Source organism: Populus alba, chromosome 2 (assembly GCF_005239225.2).
Source record: "Populus alba chromosome 2, ASM523922v2, whole genome shotgun sequence".
Taxonomy (NCBI): Eukaryota; Viridiplantae; Streptophyta; class Magnoliopsida; order Malpighiales; family Salicaceae; genus Populus; species Populus alba.
The window spans coordinates 7,742,741-7,768,862 of record NC_133285.1 but is presented as its reverse complement, the minus strand read 5'-3'; the positions used below and the strand labels follow the sequence as shown (position 1 = coordinate 7,768,862).

The 26,122-nt window shown below is 33.3% G+C and overlaps 5 protein-coding genes across 8 annotated transcripts; all 5 read right to left on the bottom strand.

The window, feature by feature from the left end:
- Positions 1-822: 822 nt before the first annotated feature.
- On the bottom strand, positions 823-2,689 carry LOC118042290 (glyoxylate/hydroxypyruvate reductase HPR3-like). Its single transcript, XM_035049919.2, has 2 exons — positions 2,148-2,689; positions 823-1,482 (listed from the first exon to the last, which is right to left on the bottom strand). Exons 1-2 carry the CDS (start codon positions 2,625-2,627, stop codon positions 955-957), a joined length of 1,008 nt encoding a protein of 335 aa, XP_034905810.1. The 5' UTR covers positions 2,628-2,689; the 3' UTR covers positions 823-954.
- A 1,678-nt stretch (positions 2,690-4,367) lies between these two features.
- Positions 4,368-6,181, bottom strand: LOC118042289 (glyoxylate/hydroxypyruvate reductase HPR3). Its single transcript, XM_035049918.2, has 2 exons — positions 5,527-6,181; positions 4,368-5,095 (listed from the first exon to the last, which is right to left on the bottom strand). The coding sequence occupies exons 1-2, from the start codon at positions 6,013-6,015 to the stop codon at positions 4,568-4,570; spliced, it is 1,017 nt and encodes a 338-aa protein (XP_034905809.1). The 5' UTR covers positions 6,016-6,181; the 3' UTR covers positions 4,368-4,567.
- A 1,181-nt stretch (positions 6,182-7,362) lies between these two features.
- LOC118042288 (UTP:RNA uridylyltransferase 1) lies at positions 7,363-13,844 on the bottom strand. Its single transcript, XM_035049917.2, has 6 exons — positions 12,359-13,844; positions 11,671-12,039; positions 9,040-9,263; positions 8,860-8,923; positions 8,000-8,196; positions 7,363-7,768 (listed from the first exon to the last, which is right to left on the bottom strand). The coding sequence occupies exons 1-6, from the start codon at positions 13,517-13,519 to the stop codon at positions 7,558-7,560; spliced, it is 2,226 nt and encodes a 741-aa protein (XP_034905808.1). The 5' UTR covers positions 13,520-13,844; the 3' UTR covers positions 7,363-7,557.
- A 4,106-nt stretch (positions 13,845-17,950) lies between these two features.
- On the bottom strand, positions 17,951-18,994 carry LOC118042257 (probable carboxylesterase 9). Its single transcript, XM_035049871.1, is given in 1 exon segment — positions 17,951-18,994. A coding segment is annotated over 1 exon segment (1,044 nt).
- Positions 18,995-21,657: 2,663 nt separating this feature from the next.
- On the bottom strand, positions 21,658-25,255 carry LOC118042286 (receptor-like serine/threonine-protein kinase At2g45590). Of its 4 annotated transcripts, none has more exons than XM_073407746.1 (2): positions 23,127-25,254; positions 21,658-21,975 (listed from the first exon to the last, which is right to left on the bottom strand). In XM_073407746.1, exons 1-2 carry the CDS (start codon positions 25,112-25,114, stop codon positions 21,957-21,959), a joined length of 2,007 nt encoding a protein of 668 aa, XP_073263847.1. In that variant the 5' UTR covers positions 25,115-25,254; the 3' UTR covers positions 21,658-21,956. The 4 variants fall into 4 exon arrangements, with proteins under 4 accessions (XP_073263847.1, XP_073263846.1, XP_073263845.1 ...); XM_073407745.1 differs by having other exon boundaries at positions 21,971-22,010; XM_073407744.1 differs by lacking the exon at positions 21,658-21,975 and adding an exon at positions 22,042-22,335 and having other exon boundaries at positions 23,127-25,255.
- Positions 25,256-26,122: the final 867 nt, after the last annotated feature.

The following is a 26,122-nucleotide window of genomic DNA, read 5'->3' as shown; positions in this document are numbered from 1 at the left end:
ATACATCATTGATTTCTACATCTATCATGCTTTTCCAAGCACAGACCAGTCAACTAGGAATACAGGTTCAAGGAGCGTCGCACAGGGATTTGGATCATATTGCAAGATATATGCAGACGTCAGAAATTTTATGCTGAATTTATCCACAACTCTACCAAGGTCATGAGATATCTTGCATTTTTTTTTTTCAATTTAATCTTTCTTTTTAATCTTCGGCATGTTGTATTTGTCATTGCCTTTGTTTTTTATTTTCAGTTTTTTTTATTTTTTGTTGTTCTTTCGGTTTCTTCGAGTCTATTAGACATGGTTTTCTCCTGGGCTGCTTCCATGAAAAAAAAAAAATCCCATCATTGTTTCACGGTTTGGGTCTAGACAGGGGTGAGGGACTTGATTTATGAATCATAAGATTCATAATGACTTATGCTGGCCCATGATTCTCAACAAAGCTTTAAGCCTAAAGAAAAATGGAATAGTCCAGTGCTCAGTAGTTATCAGTAGCTGGACTTGTGCTTCAAACCTAAAAGCCAACCACAATTCCCATCCCACCTGCTCTCCTAATCCAGCGAGGAGTTAATTCAATTATGATATATATATATATATATATATATATATATATATATATATATAAATAAGAAAACTAAAAATTGTATAAAACGTTACAGTAAACCTTAAAAATTACTATTTTAAATTGTAGAGAAAGAAACTAAAGTTCTCATACTAAAAAGTTTTTATTTCATCAATCTCTTCTTTTAAAAAAAAACTCTGGAATGCTATTCAAACATCTTAAATAGTAAAATTCTAATTAGATTAAAAGTTTCAATCTAAATAGAAATGAAGCATTCAAGGGCTTCAATAATGAAATTAAACATTTAATGACAATAATATCCATGTCTAAATACTTGAATTAATTCATGACAGATTAACCAGCAGCTGCAAACAGAAAGATTGTATTGTTCATTCATCCAATATTACAGGAGAAAGCAAAGGTTTATTTGAAAAGAAAGCTTCCAAGTTCCCAATCACAAGTTCAACCAAAACCATCAAAGTTTCCTCAGTGTGGACAGCTCTATGCGGTGACAGGACAACATTGTCTAATGCAATGAGCTCACTGGGAACACGAGGCTCGTTCTCAAACACGTCCAATCCGGCACCTGCAATCTCTCCTTGCATCAAGCACCTCACCATTTCTTGCTCGTCTATAATAGCCCCGCGTCCGACATTAATGATCAATCCTTTCTTCCCCAATGCTAGCAAGACTTCCTTGTTAATCATGTGGCGAGTTTGATCATTTAATTCACAACAAATTATGAGGACCTGACAGTTAGCTGCTAGTTCACAGACATTGGAAAAATAAGGGTATGATACAGATGACTTCTTGTTCCTTGAGCTGTACAAGATATTGCAGCCGAAGGGCTCTAGCCTTTTTCCAACTTCTAGGCCAATGCTTCCAAGACCAACAATCCCAACTTTCCTGCCTCCCAACTGCAATAAAAAACATTAACATCTTATGGAGAAACATAATACAGCCATCAACTACACATAAATAGGATATTTATAATTCAATTATCAGCATATAAGATGGCAATTCCTTTTTTTGTTTTTAAAGGAAAAGAAAAGGAAAAAGAAAAATAAAGATTCAACAGAGTAGACATTTGGGGCGGGAGGAACCGAAGTAAGCACTCCAACTTCTAGGATCTCAAAGCTTGAATTCGTGGGTGTTTGGTATGTAGTTCAAAGTACTTTTTGTCTAAAAAAAAAAAGCACCGAATTGATCATTTTAAGGTGTTTCCCATAGTTTTGGCATGCTCACATCGGAAAAACACTCTTACAAGCATCAACTTGATGCCGTTTCAACTCAAACGCGTTTTGAAAAGAGCCCAAATCGCAGTACAAAACAGTGAGTTTTTGCCATATTAGATGACATATTGAGAGGCATTATTTCTATGGTTTATCACCAAACAAGACTCGAAACATTCTCAAGCTTTCAATCAAATTAAAAATGATTCAAAAAAGATATTCCAAATTCCAGGAGTTTCCTAACAATATGCCTTTTTCCCATTAATTTCAAAACCTAATTGACTTGTCTCGTTGAGAATCAACAATATTTTTTTTCAGGTGCCTAACAAGATTTTCTGCAAGACCCTCACCTTAGAGCCAAGAGAAAAATCTCCGTTGTTAGCCCACAATCCTTGGGTGACGTAACGATTGCCAGCCGATATCTTTCTCAGCGCATCAATCAACAGCCCTACTGCTATATCAGCAACATCTGCAGAAAAAAGGCTTCCAGCATAAGCCACAGATACCCCTCTCCGACGACACTCTTGCAAGTCGATTTGGTTGAGTCCAGAACTTGTGGTGACAATGAGCCCCAGAGATGGCAACAGCCTTATAGTGCTGGTGGTGACTGGACAGGTTCCATGGGAGAGAATAGCTTGGACTGATTGTGCTTGAGTAGTCAAAAACTGGTCTAAAGGAAGTGGTGAGTCCCATGCTTTCAAGAAATGGAATTTTTGGGAGAGTTTGTCTTCGTGATATTTGAAGACTGGTGGTGGTTCAAGAACTAAGACTTTTGGCTTTGGGAAAAGATTTTGATCATGATTTTCTTGATGATAACCATTACAATCCATCTTCAATGTCTGGAGGAGATTACCAAAGAAAAGGATTTCTTGCTATAAATATTAATTAATACTCCACACATAAAACAGCGACAGGGTTTATTTAATGAAAGAGATTATTAGTAGCGTTTGGGAACGTGCTTACCTTGTGTTTCTAAAAAACAATAATTTAAAAAAAATAAACTTTTATATTTTTTTTATTATTTTGATATGCATATATAAAAATTAATTTTTAAAAAATGACATTATTTAAATATATTTTTAAATAAAAATAATTTGGATTAACTTGTAATCTTCATGATAAAAAAATATTATTTAAACTCATAAATATATTTTAAATTATTATTTTTTAAAAGAAAAAAAAAACTCAACATGAACTCATACAGAGTATCAAAATACCCAATAAAAAATTAAAAAATATAATTTTTTAAAATAATAACAAAAAATCCTAGTTAAATTAAATTAAATCATAAATTTCATGATTATAAATACAGGATTGAACTAACCTTATATAAAATAAAAATAAAAATTCAAAAGCTAATTTTGAATAAGTGGCAGTCGCTCGTACTTAAGAGCTCTTTTAATATTGTAATAATAGTTGTTATGAAAATTATTTTTAATTTAAAAATATGTTAAAATAAATTTTTTTTATTTTTAAAATTCATTTTTGATTTCTTTTAGTGAATTGAAATTGAAATTTTATTACTCATGTATTTTTTAAATTTAAATGGACATCATTTCAATATTTTGGTGAATTATTTTGGCTTCTCATTGTATTTTATTTTATTTTATTTTTTCTTTTTATATGTTTTCTAATTTTATATTACATTTCTTTTAATTTTGTAAAAGGAATCTACATGAATAAAATGATCTCTCCTTTCCCCAAACACCGCACCATTTCCTTCTCTTTGGCTGTTTTAGGCACGGAGTCCTCAACTCCAGATACTTGAAATTTATGTTTTTGTTTTGGGGTATCAAAGGTCAGGAGTGGCTCTCATGGTCGTTCGGAGCATCAGATTCATGCCACGTTGACCAGATGAATGTTGATTGTATGAAATTAGCATACTTGAAATTTATGTTTTTGTTTAGTCGAACGTTGTTAGCACCGCGGCTCTCGCAATCGTTCATGTTTTGAGACTGTTCGAGGAAAAAAATTTCAATGTCTGAATATCTTGGCGTTCCCTTTTAGCCTAAGGGACTCCGAATATATTTAAGAAAAAAATAGTGAAAAAAAAATACTTCAAGACAAACAAATTCAAATCCCAATATCCAAAGATTAACTTGAAAATTTGAAAAATATATTTGCTTCAATATGGAAACAACGATACTAGCAGTGGAAAAAACCGGCAAACGCCCCAAATAGCAAGACTCTGTTCTTCTTCTTTTCAACCGAGTTTTGTTATATAAAAAAATCCAGTTTCTACACAAGAAGTCTTTGATTAGGTATATATCATCTTCTTCTTCTTCTTTTTTGGCTCCCTCATCTGCACTAGGTTAATTGCTCCTTCATCAAGTTTGCAGCCATTAAGAACAATTGAGAAGCCATGGCTAGGATTTTAGGATGCAACCAGCATCCAGATAATTCTGATAAGAACTTAACTTCTTAGGTTGAGATAGTTTTTGACACTCCCCTCTTAAAACTACTTGAAACTACGATGAGAAGACTTCTTCATCTTTTATCTTCTCACTCGCTTTGCAGTCATATCATACTGTTATGATCGTCATGCATGCAGAAGAATGTGAAACAATCACTGGAAGGAATCGAACAGGATTTACCAAATCGGAGATAGGTTTGATTATCCAACATCAAAATAAAAACCATGCAAGAGATCGTCTTCTTTATGATGGAAAAGGAGATTGCTTGTAAAGCTCTGTTCAGAAATTTGTTTACTGATTAGCAGATATCATACAAGAGATGATTAACAAACTGACCTGCAAACCGACGAGTTGAATTATTCGCTGTCCACATATTCGGTGAGTAAAGGCTTATTTGACAAGAAAGCTTCCAAATTCCCCACCACAAGTTGGCTTAAATCCTTCAAAGATTCAGGTGTAAAAACAGCCCTATGCGGTGACAACACAACATTATCCATTGCGAAAAACTCTTGAGGAACATTAGGCTCATTCTCAAACACATCCAAGCCAGCACCTGCAATCTCCCCTTGCATCAGGCACCTCACCATTTCCTTCTCATCGATGATAGCCCCACGTCCAATGTTTACAATGACTCCTTCCTTCCCCAGTGCTGACAACACTTGTTTGTTGATCATGTGGCGGGTTTCGTCACTTAATCCACAGCAAATGATGAGAGCATCACAATTAGCTGCAAGCTCACAGACATCATGGTAGAATGGATACGAAACATACGGTTTTTTCTTCCTGGAGTTGTACGAAACAAAACAACCAAAGGCCTCGAGCCTTTTAGCTACTTCATATCCAATATTTCCCAATCCAACAATCCCAGCTCGCTTACCACTGAGCTGAAAATACCGAACACAAAGAATACATATAATCAGACACAATTAGTTAGTTCAATCAAACGATAACTTGCTGATGTTGAACCTTTTCTGTCTCCATTTTGTTTCCTTTTTAGGGGTCTATTTTTATCACAATTTTGTTTCGTTGTGCGTAAAGGTGCAAAAGGATCAAGATAGCCGACCACAGCTGGTTTGCTATTGAGGATCTGCTGGTGGTGGTGGTGTTTTGTTTCATTGGCAAGAAATGGAATGGCTATGCAGTAAACCAAATCAATACATGTTTTCAGAGCATTTTCATTTCAAGAATTAGACATAATTAATTAAATAAACCAAAAGTACTAACTTAAAATCTAGTGTTGCTTCCAATTATCATTCTTTTAAGTCATTAAGAACTAACAGTGACCCGTATAAAGAGAAGATTCACGGATCAAAACCTTAGAACCAAGAGGATAGTTCCCTTTAGCAGCCCAAAGCCCTTGCCTCACATAACGATCACCAGCCGAAACCTTTCTCAGAACATCAATCAACAAACCAACAGCCAAATCAGCCACGTCAGCAGAATACACGTTGCCTGAATTAGCAATTTTGATACCACGGCGGCGACACTCAGGGATGTCAATCTGGTTAAGACCAGCACTAGTGGTGACAACCACACCAACCTCCGGAAGCAGCTGGAGGATGTCAGCGTTGACGGGTGCACCACCGGAGGAAAGGATAGCTTTTATGGAATGAGAATGAGTGGACAAGAACTGGTCTAGAGGGAGTTGGGAGTCGTAGGTTTTCAAAAAGTGAAATTTGTTGGATGCAAAGGATTCTTCGCCAATGAGTGAAAAGGCTGGTGGTGGTCTGAAGAGCACTACTTTTGGGAGATCTTGTTGCTCTTCTTCTTGGGTTTTGTCAGAGTCTGTAACATTGACTCCCATTTTTTGTTAGTTTGGGAACGACAACAGAAGCTAGGAAGGAGGGGTCTGTTTCAGATGAGGCACTATACTATACTTTATGGCTGCTCTGCTTTGTGGTACTTCCTCACCGGCTTACCGGGTAAGACTTGGAAGTACTGTCTGGTTCTCTCCTCCTGTCCTATTTGTGTTTTTGATACTTATGATGGTTTTTATAATTATAATTTAAAAAAATTATTTTATAAAAATTATTTTGGATTAAAATTAGTTTAATATTTATATTTGTTTTTGTTAAAACTATAGTTGAAATTAAAAGTAAATAAAAAGTTATTTAATATATTTTGTTAAGAATATTTTTTAAAATTGAGGTTATAAAATAATTAAATATATATATATATATATATATTAATATTAATAATTTTTAATTTAAATTTTGTAATTTAACTATTGTTATTACATCAAAAAATAAATAATATCATATATAAAATATTTTTTATTATTCTATTAAACTATCTATAATTCTATCACGTACGAAATTCATCCGATAAAATTATAGTTTTTCTTGGTTTTTTGAGTTTGCAACAAAATCAAGTTAAATATCATTAAGAATAAAATTAAAATTACGATTAAATTCTATAAATATTATGTCATTATGCAATCTTCTTCTAATTTATATAGCGTCGTTCAAATAATGTTAAATATTAATTATTTTTTTAAATAAAAAAAATTAAAAATAAAAAAAAATTAAACTTTTTTTTATTAAATTAGATCCAATTTAATACATTTAAATTTAAATTAGATCCGGTTCGATAATTACAGTGAAAATGTTCCCACTATTCAACTATTCACTTTTGTAAAGTAAAGAAAGAGAAGTAAATTAATTGTAAATAGAACAATGGAGAGGAAGCATTGAAGCTACTTTTAGTTAAGTTACGTTTTAAACGCAAATTAAATTAGATCCCACAAATAATAAATTACATTTTATAATTTACCTAACAGTTTTTTACTATAATTTACTTCAAAAACAGAAACATCCACATAATCAAAGACCCTCATAGTCACTGTCTGATTATTTAATATCCAATAATTTGAGTGTCAAAACTCTTCATTAGTTTTCATGATTCAATCACATGAACGTATGATAAAAGGATAAAGAATTATCATTAAAAAAAATTTATTTTTAACAGAAAAAATCATCGTTAATTCTAAAGATCCGTGCATTCCTGGAATACTCTGTAAAAGCCCCCAACAGTGAAAACTGAAAAAGCTTCACATAAACCAACCTGGGAGGAAGAAGCCTCCGAAACAATGGAAGATACTCTCTCTAAAGTTATGTTACTTACTCCAATTCCAACTTTCCGGTCGGCTGTCAAAACCTGAACTTGGGATTTTTAGAATTCTGAAAATTAAAAGTTCTGTGCCAGAGACAAGAATAAAAAAAAAAAAACATAATACGAAAACACAAGGCATGGTTGGAAATGAGGATGACGTTAGAAAAGCGACTCTACACGACGGGTATAACTTGTCCATAAATACATCTATCATGCTTTACCAAGCACAGACCAGTCAACTGGGAATATAGGGTTCAAAGAGCGTTGCACAGGGATTTGGATCATATTGCAAGATCTCTGCAGCACGTTCAAATTCTTCTCTCAGAACTTTTATGCTGAATTTATCCACGACTCTACCAAGGTCATGAGATATCTCAAAGGGGTCCTCTATGCATATCAAATGGCGATCATTCCCAATCCTCCTTGTCCATTCCTTTTCGTGTTTGCTGTACAAAGATAATCACAGTATTACAGTCAGTCAAACGCCGCATCACATCTCAAGCTGACTATAATGCATAAGCAGAAAGAAAACCTTTTGAACTCTCGAAAAAAATTTAAATAAAAATAAAGTTTGTGATAATGTCTGAAAAATAATCGTAAGGCATATATTTGTCAATCAAGTCTCGTAATTAGGCAGATAAAAATCTTATGAAAAGACACTGGAAAGCTCACATCACCTGAGTATGCTTCCTGTACGAACAGATATAACAGCATTTGCATAATCATGACCATATGCCCAATAATTGAAAAATGCCCATACTAATCGGGCAATTGTTTCCCTGTTTCGAGATCCAAAGCCACGGAGTTTTTCAACTTGATCAAAGTAAGCACATTGAATGTCATCTACAGTGACGGAGTATGTCGTTCTCATCTCCTGAAAGAGAGCACCTCACAATAAAGACATTTACAGCAAACACGAAGAAAACAAGCAACAAATTTCACTTGGAAATGCTTTGTTCAGGTAGAAGATTTTGAAGCTGAATAATGCTATTGTCCAAAATATTTGCCCCAAAATGAGTTTACCAGCAAATTATAACCACTTAATGTTCATCAGCAAACTGATTCAGTGTACTTATTTCAGGAAGAATACATTACTTTTCGAAGCGTAATCAGATAAAAGAATATGGCAAGAGTTCACTTCATAAACCAAAGCAGAGGATGATACTAGATATCCTCTTGGATGCTCCCTCCAAAATAATGCCAAGTACCATATAAGGCTGAAAAGACAACATTTTGGCACCACAACAGAGAACACCATCCTATTAAGTAATCACTAACTAAAATTGAAATCCTGAGCACATAACCAGCAAAAGGTTCAGATTTCCCACGCTATTAATTTTGGGTCATTCATCTATTCAACTGAAGTAAAATATAATAAGGGTGAAAGAAATCAAAAGAACATCCAATTCCCTTAACCTTTGGGAATAATCACATTAAAGAATGATATGAGCACATACTGATATGTCAAAATAACTGAAATGCTAAAAAAGACCCAATCTAGAATTCCTAAATAAACAAGCAGAATAGAAATGCAGACCTGTAAGCATGGAAGGATAGCCGGTCTACGCTGCTGTAAAAAATGAATGCACATTAAAACATACCTGAAAAGAAAGAAATATCAGGCAACAAAAACTCAATAAGCGAACATAGATGTCTTTAGATCATATAGGCCCATGACAAGTTCAGCAAAATATTATAATTCTTAATGATGACTCACGCATAACTAGATAGGGTCCCTTGGTAAGTTGCATTGACTCCTCTTGACTTGGCCCAATGTTTCACTATAAAAGCTAATTGCCGTAATCTGACATCTATTTGTGCATAATCCCGAAGAAGCTTTGTATTCACAACAGCCAAAACATTGTTTATGCATATGTCACAGGAGATGCCAGTCGCCGGATCCATAAGCTTTACTATGGGAACCCTGGCCCGAGTCAATGCCTGCAAAGTAATGGGATTATGGACTCGAAAATAAATCAAACAAGAGTCACAAGACATCCTAACAGTACAGCAATTTTTAAGGGGAATAAACCAGGATCAATTAGTGTGGAAAATACGACATCATATTAAGAAAGAAATGGATAGTGATTAAGTTATAGCTGGATTGACAAGGTATACAAGGATCCAATGTTGTCTTACATGTTATTTTCTGAGAGCATGCTCTCAGTTTATATCTCACAAAGGATTCTACCTTATTTTTTCAGAGCACATTCTTACTTTTAACCTCATTGATTGTCCAAACAAGATAATTATTTCTTTGAGGAACCTCTAGATTATACATGGCTGAAAAAAAATGGCTAAGCAAATGAACTGCACAAGTCAATAGAAATTGCATTGATCATCTTAGAGTCATCCAAACGCTTGCAAACAAAATTTAATATAAAAATTGCAGAAACATGAACTACATGAAGATGTAATGGCACATAATACTTCCATGACCTCATATTACTAGGCTTAAAAAATAATTACTCATCAATAACTTGACAATAGTGTTACTAAAATGAGAGGAAAAACACATATTCACTCCCAACAGAATACTGAAAAATAAGGGCCCAAATGGGACTAGGAAAAAAAAAAGCATGGAGAACACAGAACACTGAGAAAATAAATTGCCCAGGTTAATCCGTTCACCGAATTGACATGCCAAATACACACAAAATGAAGACACATCCTGAATGTGTGAGTAACAGGAATAAGGATGTTAATTGGCCCACGTGTGTGAATGTGTCTGTGCACACACAACTGTAGTAATAACATGGTTCTAAAACAAAATTACCAAAGCAGCAATTTGTAGATCACAGCTGTTACCATCTTATCAAATGATTTTCATTTCATTACCTAACTGCAACAAGAGAAAAATCCTCTGAAGATGTCTAATAGAATAGGCAACCAAACAATGAAATGAAAAATATCAAAATAATTGGTAACATGTTATATTTATTACTAAGGTTTACTTCTCAAGCACTTTAAGGTAGGCATTATATCAGCTTATAGTTCATAGATCACCTAAATTGGCTTGTTGCAGAATATTGTAAGCAGCAACATGATCTTTAGCAGAATTAGTTGGCCTTTCATCGTGGAGTTGCCATGGTAATCTATTTATGTTATCACATCACATACAACAAAATGCAATACCACACAACTCTTTCGTTTTAAAGGCATAAATACAACGCAAACAGCTCGTCAAACCCAAAAATGGTGGCCAGTGACCAAACTACACAATTCAAGATAGTTTAAAAATAATCATCTATGTTAAATATCTTTTAATTATCCGTATTACATATCCCTAATATGATGGGGGATGTTACAAGTGAGGAGTTGTTATTGATCTATTTGATGGGTTTGGAAAAATGAAAAGACATCAAGACATTATGGTAGTAAACTTTCTTTGCAGCTTTTTTCCTTTTTGGTAGTTGTTGATGGAGTAGAACTATAATTTTTTTGAGAATGGAGCATTTCAAAAACAATTCTTGTGAGAACTGCCACCCCTACGCTGTTCCACTATGGGGGCCTCTCCGGGGGTTTCTTTGCTGGACACTCAAATTTCAAAGTGATGAGATGGCTCAGGGATCTCAGATTCCAATTGTCCTAGTGTGTGGGTTTTTCATTTGAAAGATGTCTTTTTCTCTATTAGTACAATCCATTTCCTTCATCAATAAAGTTTTCTTTAACTAAAATTACTCCTTAACATTCAATCCTAAGGGTAAACGTTGGAAATCTGTTTATCATATCAAACATAATCCACAAACACAACAGGTGTAACCCCAAGCATCTGCAGCATTTAGCTAATTTAATCTGCATGCTCTGCAATTTACAACTTCAATATGGCGATATAGTTTAGAAGACTAGGTTGTGTGTGCATGCATGTGTTTTTATATAGTCCACAGGATTTGGGGAAAATGATATTTGAACTCATTATCAGGTAGGAAAAATCATATTCTTATCTTCCAGAGTGATTCTACCTTGGAAACTATCAATGGTAATTCATTAATTAGGGCACAGCATTTAGAAGACTAGTTAATAGAAGGTAAACATGCCAAGAAACTAAATCCTAACATTCAGCTAAAAGAATTAACGTGTATAGAATTAAATTATAAAAGAAAAAAACAGTGTCTACACTTGAGAATGATAGAACTTCATCAGAATGCCTGGAAGCTAATTTTAAACGTCTGCATATAATATTCTAAAAAACACGCCAGGCTACTCAATTGGGGAGCTCTAGCTGAAGTCATTTTCTTTTACCCAGTAAACATTCTAGGAGTTTGAAGAAAACCAAAACAGTTAAATGGCATTTATTGCATTATCTCTGAATTCATTGATCCTTTATAAGGACAGCAATCTCATTTACCTGCACATTCTGGAGGTTATCTGACTGCAATATATCAGCCAACTTTAGCAAGACCTCAGACTTATTAATCTCAGCATCCTCAATTACGAGGCAAACATCTATATCACTCTTTGAAACTCCAAATGAATTTGCACATGAACCATATAGGTATAATCGAGCTTCAGGCCATTCCTTGTTGACTAGTTTCTCCAATGACATCAAAAATAGCTCCTGCTTCATTTTTTCTTCCTCTGGCGGTATCAATGACTCATAAATTGCAAGAAAAGCAGCATTTAGTCTGTCGATATCTAAACAGCATTGCGTTTGCTTTTTAAGCATTCTCATCCTCTGACTAAGTATCTTTTTCCCCCTGTTATCTGATCTAGACTCCTGATTATCAAAACCGCAAGAAAATCCAACAGATTCACGATTAGAGAAGGAATTAGAAACAGCTACTAAGCAAATTATATTTTCTTACACTAACCTCAATTCCGTTTTAATTAAGAGCGTCTACTGAGAGTGTCCATCAAGGTATATAATTTAGTTAACTAATGGAAGATTCATATAGTTACAGTAGCGCCATCATATTTATAATGAACTCCTAGTTACTTGAAATTTCAACTCCTAGAACATCAAATACAATTAAAAGATTCACATAAAGCAACTGACTTTAAAACTCAATGCCCGGATAGAAAAGAAAACAACAGACCTTGCTACTTTGCTTCTTGTCTTTCTTGCCTTCAGATTGACCATCAAGCAACAAAGAATCCACCAGCTCTTCACCAAGATCATCCAATTCCCCTCCATCATCCTTTCCATCTTCACCATTTTCACCATCCAAATTGATCAAGGATTCCCCAATCTCCGAACCCAAAACGGAATGCAGATTACTACCGGCAGGTGGACCTGGACGATCAAGCTGTCTCGGAAGCCCCAGCTCAACTGACCCTTCACTTCTCCTCACTTTCTCATTATTCATTTCACTATAATCTCCGTTTTCCCTGGTAATATTAAGCTCTAATTCTCTCCTCCTACTTCCGCAATCCCAATTCCCTCCACCTCCTCCACCTCTAGGCTTATTGGAGAACCCGGAAGGCGGAGACCTATAATTCCGGTGCTGTTCCTGGTGCAGGTGTTGGTTTCGGTGCTGGTTTCCCCATCCTCCACTGCTCCCTCCTGGCTGTCGCACTTCAGAATTCCTCCTCGAATTCGAGTTTGCTTGCTTCTCCAGATGCCTATTCCTTTCCAATCCATTGAAGCTTCTACCCCCTGGTCCTACTTCTCGCACCAAATTCGCATTCACTAAAACCTCAGCAGGGCTTTGAATCTCACTCGAAAACGAGCCGAACTGTAGCTTTTGCTCAAACTGTTGCTTCTGTTGAAGTAGATGCTGGATCGAATTGTCATTATTATTATTATTATTATTATTATTATTATTATTATTAGCTCTAGTCTCCACATTTGAAAACCCTAATCTTTGCAAATCATCTGCTAAATATTGATTTCCACGGGGGTGAGGAAAAGCATTGTTTTTCTGCGGAAAGCCGAGATTATGGGGCCAAAGAGCAGGCGAATTAGAGAGAAGATCACGGCCGTTGGGATGCAACACTTGACGAGACGGTACAGGTAGACTGGGGCCAACATCTGCAACTGCAGGATCAAAACCGAGAGGCCGAGGCCGAGGCTGAGGATTGTGTTGATTTTGATTGTGATTTTGCAATTGCGGGGTCAAAGAAGGAGACTGAGATTGCTGCTGCTGTTGCTGCGATGGTGTTGGGTGGTGGTTAGGTCTTCGGAGTAAGGAGAGTAGAAATTCGCCGCCATTATTCGCGGGCGGGATAGGTGGAGCATCGCCGCCGCCACCGGACATTGTATTGTAGACGTAGACTAGAAGGTTTCTACACTGAAAACAGTGGAAGACAGAAAGTGATTTTTATTTTTTATTTTTTATTTTTTTCCTCCCTCGCTAGAATCGATTGAGTTGTGTTGTGATGGTTGGTGAGGATTGGGTTTATATGCTTGTATGTATAAAAGCAAATCTATTGAATCGGATTGATTTGATGGGATCACGATTTACTGGTGTTAATTGAACGGCGTTGATTGGAGTTGTGTAGTAGTTTGGTGATTGCGAGGAAGGAGAGTGAGGGGAGGGTGACTGAGCATCATCTAGTCTGACGTGGATCTAGCTTATTAGGGAAGTTGTTGGAAAAACGAAAAGGTGTTTCAACGTAAAAACATCAAAGCGGCATTGTATTTTAAAAACTATTTTAAAAAAACAATTATTTTAAATTAATATGTTATTAATCCTTTCAAATTATTTTAATATATTAATCTTAAAAATAATTTTTAAAAATAAAAAAAATATTATTATATTTTTCTAAGTAAAAAACATTTTGAAAAAAAATATCAACCACACTCTCAAACACAAGAATTATATTTTATTTTTACATTTTAAAAATATTTTTATAAAAATAAAAATTTTTTATTTTTATTATTTTAAATTAATATTTTTTTATGTTTTCATACCATTTAGATATGTTAATAACAAAAATAATTTTTAAAAATTATAAAAATATTATTTTAATAAATTTTTAAATAAAAAGTACTATAAAAAAGAACTACACCTATACTTTTAAAAATACACTTTGATGAATAATAAATCTAATATTATTCACCGTTATTTCTCTGTCCAGTAAAAGTGTGTTTGGTAGTGTGATAGCGGTTGTTTTTTAAATAATTTTTCGTGCCAAAATGCATGCCAATGATTTTTTTTTATTTTTTAAAAATTATTTTTGACATCAGCATATCAAAACGATTTAAAAGATACAAACCTCATTAAATTTAGCAAAATAAAAAACTTTTAAATTTTTTAAGAAACCGTGTTTTCAAACGCTACCTAAATTTAATACTAGTTCTTAAGAGCATGGTAGCCTCTTTACGGGGCTTATTAATTATTATTATTTATTTAATTAAAAAAATAAATAAATCCTTTTCTACTTTAAAATTATACAATAAAATAATAGAGAGAATATCATTAAAAGAAAAAAATAAAATGAACTTGAAAGGCTATTTTATATTTGCATAGTAGTAGCTTACTTGTTATTATAATATAGAGCTAGAGATAATTTGATATTTAATTAAATATAAAATTAATAAATAATTAAAAAGTATAATGAAATGACTAAAATATTATTAAAAAAAAAACTTTAAATTCGTTTCAAGGGATTTTTTTTCTTTTCATAATAATTTTTTTTATTATTACCAACAATTTAATATATATATATATATATATAAAAACCAAATAAAAAAAAAAACAAAAAAGACAGACAAAAGCGTGTATGTCAATGTTGATGGAATGGTTTGTTGCTTGTGAGCCTCTCTTTCTTATTTCCATGTTCTTTTCTTTATTCTCACTTGAAAACTATAGTTTGAACCTTTTTATTCTTAGTATTTTAATATTAGTTCTTAATTTTTATTTTTTGGTCATTTTGTAAAAGTTTTATTTGTTTTTAATTTAATTTTTATTTTTTTTTTATTTTTAATATATTTTTTCTTGGTTCTTTTGTAAAAGCTTGTGGTTTTTATTTTCATTCTTCAATCAAATTGATGATATTGAAAGTATTAAAAAAAAAATCGATCAATCTATTACTGTAAAAACACTAAAACAAAAGAAGAAAAAATCAATCAAACCAATTTAAAAACCATATCATTCACTCGGTTTGGTTTAAGTTTTGGTTTTAGAAAGTTAAAACCAATTTAATCGATAAAATCAGACCAGCTTGACCAAATATACACCAGCATAACAAAAAAAAAAATTCTGCACAACTATCCATTCTTCTTTATTTTATAGGAAAAAAAAGGATCTGATTTTAAATTAATCGAGAAATATTCAATCTTAGAATGATAATTTTTCTCTACCAGTACATGTCTTTGTATAAACAATAAAATAACTTGCATTGTATTTTTTTCTCAAAAAAAAAATTCAAAAATTACATAAGTTTTTTTAATTTAAATACATAAAAATGATTAAGTTGAAATATACAAATTCTATCACCATCGTAGTTTACATAAATTCTTATAATAATGATGCCTCTTAAATGCTATCAAGAATTATTTAAATGGCACTTTCTGTGTTTTAATTTATGTGTGCGTTGCTTGGCCTCGAAAAAATGCAAGTGAGCTAGGAAATAGAAACAAAAGATAATAAAGTCTGAGCATTTAACATTTGATTTATGGATTTTAAGGAAATGAATTCATATAGTTTATGATTTGGTGAATTAATGAGCTAAAATAAAAAATGAAATAGAGAGAAAAAAAAAAAAAAGAATGGTTTAACTGTTACTTTTTCTTATTTATTATTGAAATATGCATATATGTATAAAATGGAATGGCATTATATATATATATATATATATATATATATATAAACTGACTTGCTCTGTAATTTGAGAGAAAATGAAGAAAGTGGAGGAGAAGTAGAGAAATTTCCAAGGCCTTCTTTCCTTCATTGTTGTCGGCTGGAACTTTAAGGAGAAGGGAAGATATTTTTTTTCTTTAATTTACGACATTGTCTTTCATCAAAGCCCCACATGTTATTTTCATCAAATCCCCAATAATAAGTATTTTTATTTTTATTTATTTTTATTTTATCCAAGATTTTAAACTAATTGATTGATGATTTTCATTTTTACTTTTTAGTCATAAAACATTTCTCTTAATTCATTATTTTTCGGATTAAAAATTACATTATTTAATATGGAATTTACATATATTCCGTGAGGCTTATGAAATGATTTAAAAATCATATATGCCATTTTCTTTTATTGTTATGCCATATATAGGTCCCTTTACTTTCTTTAGGCCTCATTTAAAAATCATATATGCCATTTTCTTTTATTGTTATGCCATATATAGGTCCCTTTACTTTCTTTAGGCCTCATAACTCGAGTGTTTTTTGTTGTATAATATTTGTATACTGATTCTCATTTTTATAATTATTCTTTAATTTATCAAAAAAATATTTTTTAATTTTTTTTATTAATGTAGGTGTCTAATCAACTTGCGTGCCCTTTCGACTAATCTCACGAGTCTTGAATTTAACAATTATATAAACCTCCAGTGATAATGAGGGACTCGAACTCGTAATTATTAGAAATAAGATCAAAATCTAACTAATTAAGCTACCCTTAAAATTAAATATTCTTCAAATATGAATATATCGTAGTTTTGAGTAGTGGTATGATAAAATTGACAATAGAAAATATCTAAGACAAATGAGGGATAATTGTGAGTTTTGTTTTGAGGTTTTAAATTAGAATGTATGAATTTACTAGAGATATGAAGGCTTTCATTCCCTACAGATATTGCAAAGACTGAAGGCTTTTGAATCAAGTTGGTTGCTATTAACAAAAGAAAATATAAGTTAAGGACTGTTTGTTTTTGTGTTTTAAAAATATTTTTTGAAAAAAATTAAAATTTTTTATTAATTTCAAATTAATATGTTTTTGAGTATTTTCAAATCATTTTGATGTGCTGATGTCAAAAATAATTTTTAAAAAATAAAAAAAATATATCATTGACATGTATTTTTACATGAAAAGTTATTTTAAAATGCAACCACAATTATACTGTCAAACAAACTCAAAATACTTGTTAACTAAAAAAACCAATAACTACCGCTACAATAACTCTAAAGTAAAAAAAAATAATATTTTTTTTTCCCAAAACAAAGTGTAAAGAAAAAAAAAAGAAAAAACTAAAAACATATTATAAAAGACATGGAGATAAATAAAAAAAGTGTAAAATGATAAAAATATCAAGTATAAGAAACAAAGTAAAATAATAAATACTTGTTTTCTATAAAAAAAAAATATATATAATTTCCACCTTTTATGATGGATCATTTTTTCTTTGTGCTCTTTTATCCATGGACACCTTTTTAAGCAAATGAATTTCATTACGAAATATATTTACCCATCAGCTAGCATGATTAGAAGTCACAATATCCTATTTATTTTTATGTTTTAAAAGTTTTTTATATTTAAAAATATATTTTTGATATTTTCAAATCATTTTAATGTAATAATATAAAAAGTATTTTTTAAAAAATAAAAAATATTATTTTAATATATTTTCAAATAAAAAAAACTTTAAAAAATCATAAACAGAACATTAATACACATTATGCAGCGGTCTGAATTGCTGTATTACAATCCAAAACTCAAAAACAATATCAAAATGTTTGTTGATATATTAAATAATGAAAAAAAGAACATTTTTCATTCATGTTTTTGCTAATCACTCAACTTCGTATCGCTCGATTATTTGCAAGATACAGGAAGTATTTGCATAAAGAAATTCAAGAATCAATAAAACCTTTAGCAATTTCATCGAGCATGGCAGCTCGTTGAGGGTCCACGATGTCTACCCTATGAAACCCAGAATCATCAAAACAAGCTTCAACTTTCACCCCATGAAGTATCAGCATTTGAACGAATTCTTGTTGCCGATCTACCAATGGGTCCCTTCCAAAACCAAAGAGTAAGCATCGTTGTAATGACCTAAGCTTGCTCTTATGAGGTCCATCCGCCATTGGGTTACAAAATGGGTGATCACGGTCCGCCCCTTCCGGCAATGCCAACTCCCACATGAGGTCCATTGCCGGTAATGATGCCACCTGATCAGCTATAAATTTCATCTCAGATTTTGTTCTTCTTCGCCCACCGAACAATGGTTGATTCAAAATAATACCATCGATCTTTAAAGGGCTCAAATCCATGTCTAAAGAGCGCAAGGCAGCGTTAAACGCAATGTTGCCTCCGCAACCAGACCCGTGCAGGTAACACCTGGAAAAATCTCCGTAGTCTTTAAGCCATTTCTCACCTTGTGGATCCAAAGCCTGTTTTTGAAGCCAAAGAAGTGCATCAGTCGCATCTTCATATGGTGCTGGCAGTCGATTCTCAGGCGAGAGACGGTAGTCAACAAGGATGACTATGGCTGGTATTGTGAATGCAAACAAACTCCGGCTTGCATGTAGAATAGTGCAGTTAGCACGAAATTGGACCCAAGAACAACCGTGGAAGTGAAATACTATAGGCAAACGCATTTTCTCGTTCACCCCGGCGGCGGCGGCGGCGGCGGCGTGTTTAGTGATGATATTGGAGGGTAGGTAAATACGAACTGCAGTATTCTTTTCCTCGCTGAGAATGGCATCTTTAGAGAATACGGCTTCACCAGAGTTCAGGTCAGGGTTTGCGTTTGCAGGTGGCAAATTGAGGAGGCGAGTGACAGTGCCATCAGGATCGATCCTGATGTTAAGGTACTCATAGGGATCGATTTCGGGCATGATATGGTATCTAGAACTACTGTGAATTAGGGAGGAAGGGAGTTCGTTCACAATTACTTTGAACCTTTGCGGAGAAATTTTGTTGCCCTTAATATTGCCATGAATCATGGATCATGTTGCTATTTTAAACAACATATCATTAGGTGGATTAAATTTCTGTGGAGAAAATCATGTTTCACCACCCAAAAAAAAAAAAAACACCTTGCATGCCACTGATATATATTTGTTACCACTAACAATTGAAGCGTTTTAGTAGATGTGATCTTCTCTATTTTAGAAATGCACTGCATCCACTCAAATTATTTTTTTTAAATATAAAAAACAATTAAAGATACTGTTAATGTATTTTATAGCAGAAAAGGATTTAAATATAAATTTAAAATTTATACTATATTTGATTATATTCTTTTTAAATAATAAGATGGTAATATATTGAATGATATTTTTTTTATAATTACAAAACTTTCTATAGCCCACTCGTTTTTTTCATTTTATTTATTTATTTTTAAATTACATTTTATATTTTATATTTTAGAGTTTATGAGTTCATAACAACTTATATTTTAAAGTTCATACGTGAAAAATAAATCAACAAAAAATATTAAATTGTCTTTAGAATTGTTATTATATTTCATTTAATGGTTAAAATATCCTTACAATATTGATATTATAACTTCTATATTAAACTAAAATTACTAGATTTCCATAAATATAGATTGACATGATATTATAACTTTTATGTACCATGGGTTTAGCGAGTTTACTCAAATTAACTCGAATCATTTTTTTATTTATTTTTTAATTGATTTTTTTTAATTATATTCTTTAATATTAGATTAATTAAGAATTATCCGAATTGTTTTTAGATTTGTTAAGTCAACCGAATCATATTAAATTATTAAAATAATTACATATTAAATATATTAAAATATAATATGCTCTTCTAAATATATTTTTTACCATTCAAATACATATAAATAAAAATAATTATAGTATTTAAAAATTTATATTACCAATTTAAAAACTCTTTCAAGTAACATCTCCCATCGAAAATGGAGTAACCCGTGCAAAATGCTTCTTTGTCTAGTTGTCTAACATGTCAAAGGATAGTCAGAACGTGTTTGTCCAAACAAACAAATGGAATTTTATTTGAGAAATATTTACGGCATCCAACCGAAGAGTTAGAGATTGTTTAACATTGTTTTTTTACTTGTATTATTTGAGTATATTTTTAAAATATATTTAAATTGAATTTTTTTAAAAAATATTTTTTAATAATTCTGATAAGGTAATATCAAAAATAAAAATAAAAATTATTTTAGTTTTAATTCATCACAATACCCCAGACACGGTGCAATAGTTGAGGTGGCATCATTGCCGCTGGATTCTCAAGTCTCAACCATTTAGGGCCACGTTGTGTCATCTGATTGGTGACCATGTAACTGAAGCCTCTGAGCTTCCAGCCAAGTAAATACCACTAGGAGTACTCTGGTTGGTTGTGTCTGAAAGGATTGTAGCTAGATAGAGGCTGCAGTAGACAGCACCGAATCATAAAGCACGATTTTTTTTTTTGTTTTTGATAATCTAGAATGTTTGCATCAATTTACACACAATTAATTCTTGAATTCATTAAATATCTTCCAAGCCTAATAAATAAGTAAAACACTATAAAAATAACATGTACGCACAAAATAAAATCTAACCCGGCTGCATATGAAGGGAATTATTCCCTTCCCCCACTAGCCAACGAAGTCAATTGCTCAAAAATCATGATTTTTTTTTTTTTGATTTATGTAGGTGTCCGGGTCAGTTTGCGCGCACAAACTAATTCCACGGTTCACTAAACATCCTGCCCCAGTGAGCATGTAAGGCACGTGGGGGTAACAGGCATGCACGGTGAGATTTGAATCCAGGATGCAAAGGAAGGAAACAAGTCCCTTCAACCACTGAGCCAAGACTTCAAGTGTTCAAAAATCACGATTTTACTAGTACTCCACCGTGCACCTCGCTATAAAACAAATATTTTGAAAATAATTATCACAATAACAAATTTGCTAAAAACTTTCATGGTTAATTAAACTATTAATCATTATACGTTTTATTTTATTTTATTTCAATATTATAAGCGTATACTTGTTGTCAACTAGCTAATACTGCAGAGATTTTGAAGAAAAGAATGATAGCAACGTGAAATCGACTCAAAAAGGCAGGCTACCGTAGACGCAACATTAAATCCCAAGGAATTAGGCTGTGGAATCACATTTAAATGAAAGAGAAGCGTCAAGATTACACTAAATAAAGTTTGGGATTATAATAGCGATTTGATTATTATAAATATTTAAAATAATTTTTTTTTTTTATTTTAAAAATATATTAAAATAAAATAAATTATTTTTAATATAAATATAATAATAAAAGTTTGGGGGACCGCGCACCGTGTTCAAACACACCCTGAGGCACTGGAACTGGGAATTTAGGGTGTTTAGGAGTGTGGTAGCTGTTGCTTTTTAAATAACTTTTCGTGTCGAAAAGCATGTTAATAATGTTTTTTCATTTTTAAAAAATTATTTTTAATATCAGCACATCAAAACGATCCAAAAAATACAAACCGCACTTAATTTTAACAAAAAAAAAATTCAAAATTTGTCAAAAAACAGGTTGAAATTGCAAGATACTTGAGATAATTTGAGAATTAACAACTCATTCGTCTTCCATCACACATCTGCAATTCCCAACGAAAGTGAAATACATGCTTTTGTTTTTATCCCTTTCCATTTCAATGTTCTCCGCTGTAATAGTCAGAAGGCAATACAAGGCCTGGAAAGCATTCACCTTCTACTGTTCCACAGCATGTTTGCTGCACTCGGACTTTCAATAGAAAGAAGATTCTGTCAAGATTCTAACACTGCTGGCTCCACAATTCACTGGTAGGACTAGCGACTCTAATCCACTAACAACCTGCTCAACTCTCGGGAAGAACCCTCCATGAATTTATTCAATGCAAAGCGAAACACAACTGCAAGTTAGATGATTATGTACTCAACATGATAAAGGATAAGTCGAAGAGGAAAGAAGGTAATGTCCGGCGTCATCTTGGACAGGGCTTTCGACAGAGCCAAGGAAACATTTAGCAGATTGACTGGGAAAACCATGGAAACTGACACTCTTAAGTCAAGGCCTTGGGAGGTCTAAGAGGGACGACAGAGCTTATCAAGCTCCTCCATGTTCATACTTACTGTTTTAAGATGCTATAAATCGTTTCAGTTCCCTCACAAGAATGTTCTGAATAACATCATGCTTCGTATTTGAAGATGAAGCCTTTGGAAAACATGCTGCATAGTCTGCAAGAGTGTTTTCTGCCCATATATGCTTATTGTTCAAGCAAAGCGAAAAGAATACTCAATATGCACAGTGCAGACACCAGGACGACGATGATTATAAGGTGACGGCAAAATCATTTTGCAAAGGAAATAGACTGGGCCAGCATTTGCCACCTTTAATGAATTTCATGTTGCTAATGAGAAAACTTCGGAAAGGTAGCAGACAACAAAAAAGGATATATCTTATGGGCCCATTTAGGTCCAAAGGTCATAAAAAAGCAAATAACTGCGAACAAATATGTTGATTATGAATTTTAAGGTGGGATCATCACTTGGAAAGTAAAAGATGTCTCCGCCAACAGTACCGATAACCCTGGGTTGCCTAAAACTCGACAACTTGTAGAAACTAGAAACAAGAAAGTCAGTGTAGTTTTGCATTAGAGTCTTTAGCATTTTAGTAATTGGTGTTTTTAAAAATATTTTTTATTTAAAAATATATTAAATAATATTTTTTATTTTTAAAATTTATTCTTCATTAGCCTATTAAAACAATAAAAAATAATTAATTTAAAAAAAAATTGAAAAACGCTTTTAAAATAAAAGAAACAAACCCACTCTAAGAATCATCTCTACAGAAAGTAAAAAGGTTGAAACAAGTGAACAAGCCTGAATTCATGATAAAAATGTATATTCATTTCAATTTCAGCAAACAATTTCTACAAAACATGATAAATTAGAAATGGCCTACAACAGCTACAACAGTACACGCTCTACAGTTAATTAAAATGATGTCATAAATCTGATAAACTCACCGAGCCTTTCTTCGGGATTTGAATGGAAAATTGGACGGCGGTGATGGCGAAAATTCAAATGGCAAGTGGGGTGGCTCTGCCTCCCCAGAAAGCATCCCCACAATTTCTTTCATCGTGGGCCGTTTGCTAGGCGATTTCTGCAAACACAGGAGACCAATTGTAATGCAAAGCAATGCCTGATCCTTATCCAACGAATGCACTGAAGAATCAACAATATCCAATAGCTTCCCATTGTATGCAAGTTGCCTGGCCCAAGAGATTAGATTAGCCCTCTCAAATTCTGACATTGGCGAGGCGGTTACTTGCAGCGGTCTTCTCCCAGAAACCACCACAAGGAGCAGAACACCAAAACTATAAACATCACACTTCTCAGATAACAGGCTACCTCCACCATATTCAGGAGCAATATAACACACCGTTCCTCTCATGCTAGGCGTGCTACTAATGCCACCACTCTTGGGGATCTCTCCGCTAGCCCAATCCTGGCTATTTCTTCTCCCATTTCTAAATTCACCACTAAAACCATCCACCCACCGATCCATGCTACCTCTACTACCCTTGCTCTTCCTCTTCTTCTTCCTTTCTTGTACCCCATCATCATCCTTTTGCCACCATAAATCTCCACTATTACTCGAACTAAGTCCTCTCTTCTTCTTTTTCTTCGTCAGCTCCTCACAAAACTCCTCCTTCCACCACTCTCTAGGCTTTCTATTCTTCTCCTTCTTCTTCATTCTTTCCTCATCTAAAGAAGCCCACCATTCCAATTTCTTCTTATGCTTCTTTGGCTCACTCTTCAAACTTTTTTTGCTCAACAACTTATTATCACTGGAAACTGGAGACGCTGCATTCCATTCTTGCTTAGGTCTCTCCTTATTAATCTCACTTCCAATCCACTCCATCACATAATCCTTCACTCTCCCCGACTCCGATCCACCTCCGTTATCCTGTTTCCACCACCAATCCCTCCTCGACCCGCCTTTCTTCCCTCCACCAATCAAATCTCTTCCACTATCAACACTCATCTTATCAAAACCCGCCTCCGATACACTCCCCTTATCCAACCCAACCTCCGGCGAAACCACTGAAAACATCTCCGGTGACGCATCCGAATCCAAAACCCTAACACCAAAACTCTCTGGCGATCTCACAACACCACCAACGTCTATAATCCCACTCTCTCCGCAGCCACTTGCCACACTCTCCGTCTCCTCCAAAATCGACCCATTATCCTCTCCAAAACCCTCTTTCTTCTCCAGGAAACCATTACTCTCCTCAATCTTCAATCTCGCTAGACCAAAATCTCCAATTTTCGCGTTAAAACACGAATCAAGCAAGATATTACCAGGTTTAATATCCCCATGAATCACCGGAGGACTACAAAAATGATGCAAATACTCAAGTCCTTTAGCTACACCAATCACTAACTCAAATCTAACCTTCCAATTCATCAACTCTTCACATTTCCTATCAAACAAAGCTTCTTGTAAGCTTCTATTCTCCATCAACTCGTAGACTAAAACTAATTTCTTCTTTCGCGAACATGAGTAGCCGAGGAGGGACACAATGTTAGGAGAATCTAAACAAGAAGCAATTGAGAGTTCGTTATGGAACTCTCTCTCGCCTTGAAGAGAACCGTTTTGGTCCATCAATTTAACAGCTAAATGTTGATTAGTGTTAGGAAGTGTAGCTTTGTAGACTGATCCAAATCCGCCGTGTCCGAGGCGGTTGGATGGTGAGAATGAGGAAGTTGCGCGGCGGAGGAGTGAGTAGGAGTAGCAGCGGCATTGGTGGTGGTGGTGGTGATTTGGAGATCTTGTAATTGGAGCTGTACGGTTGCGCGTGATTTTGCGATAGAACAAGACTACAAGTACAATAAGGAAAATGAGAATGAGCGTTAGTGTTCCAGCAAGGAGTGGAGGGAGGAGGCGGATGTGGTGGTGGGGTGGTGGTTGTGGTTCTGATAGAGATCGGAGGTGGCGAGATGGCATAGTGGTAAATAGAGAGGAAACGAAGGGGTTGTTTTAGGTTAAGAAATTCATGAGGTGAGAAACAGAGTGTGGTGTAGTATTTTCTTTCCTTCTTTCTTCTTTATCGTTGAGAGAAGAGCTGTGTTCTGTTTGGTTTTCTATTTTGTGTGGAGGATAAGGAGAAGTATAGAGTGACAGGGATGTGACATGAAGGAGTGATAAAGAGCCAACTGGGTTTGACTTTTTAGTACTCGTGTCCGTTTATGGATGGGTTGTCATGGTTTAATCTATCTAGCATGTGAGTTAATTTAGTGAATCGGATACTGTGACGTGAGCCTTCAGTAGAAAAGAGAGCGAGGAGCTGAATACCATATTGCTTGACTCCTTGTCTTGCTCAGATGAAGAAGAGCTTTTGGGTTTTTTTTTTTTTTCTCTCGTATCAAAAAAATTCTTAAGTTGTTATAACACTAAAACATATTAAAATATTCGAGCTGTAATTAATGAGTATTTATAATAAAAAAAAATAGATATAAAGATAAAAAAGATACATTTGATTCCAAAAAAAAATTATAAGATTTTTTATATTAAAAAAATTTATTTCCATAATATGTATCAATAATAGTTACAGTAAATCGTTCTATTTAGCTATTTGACCCGAGTTTCGCTGTGAGCTAATTATTTTTTTCTTGTAAAAATAATTATACATACAAGTTTTTTTAATAAATTTTTGTGTATTAAAAAAATTCCAAGTATAAATCAAAAACCTCTTGCATATATGTAATAAAATAGATCAAGAATCATGTATGTTAGTAAAAAAAAATCATGAAAGATAACTAAAAATAAAACTGAAAAAATATATATATTGATCAAAATATTTGATTCTATAAGACAAGATATTTATTCGGTTATGTTTATTGAGTTTGTTTATTAAAAGCAATTTTCTTATTCAATCATACGATAATAGAAATAGATAAACATTGATTAAATAAAATAAAAATATAAAAAATATTATGTAATATTAATCATATT

Bases quoted from the DNA above. Each gene is read 5' to 3' on its own strand.
- LOC118042290 (XM_035049919.2), bottom strand. From the start codon at position 2,627: ATGGATTGTAATGGTTATCATCAAGAAAATCATGATCAAAATCTTTTC. The intron at 1,483-2,147 runs GTGAGGGTCTTG...TTTTTATTGCAG, and splicing joins ATTTTTCTCTTGGCTCTAAG to TTGGGAGGCAGGAAAGTTGG.
- LOC118042289 (XM_035049918.2), bottom strand. From the start codon at position 6,015: ATGGGAGTCAATGTTACAGACTCTGACAAAACCCAAGAAGAAGAGCAA. The intron at 5,096-5,526 runs GTTTTGATCCGT...CGGTATTTTCAG, and splicing joins ACTATCCTCTTGGTTCTAAG to CTCAGTGGTAAGCGAGCTGG.
- LOC118042288 (XM_035049917.2), bottom strand. From the start codon at position 13,519: ATGTCCGGTGGCGGCGGCGATGCTCCACCTATCCCGCCCGCGAATAAT. The intron at 9,264-11,670 runs GTAAATGAGATT...ATTACTTTGCAG, and splicing joins ATAACCTCCAGAATGTGCAG to GCATTGACTCGGGCCAGGGT. The intron at 7,769-7,999 runs GTGATGTGAGCT...ATCTTTGTACAG, and splicing joins CGTACAGGAAGCATACTCAG to CAAACACGAAAAGGAATGGA.
- LOC118042286 (XM_073407744.1), bottom strand. From the start codon at position 25,114: ATGCCATCTCGCCACCTCCGATCTCTATCAGAACCACAACCACCACCC. The intron at 22,336-23,126 runs GTGAGTTTATCA...ACACTCTTGCAG, and splicing joins AAATCCCGAAGAAAGGCTCG to ACTATGCAGCATGTTTTCCA.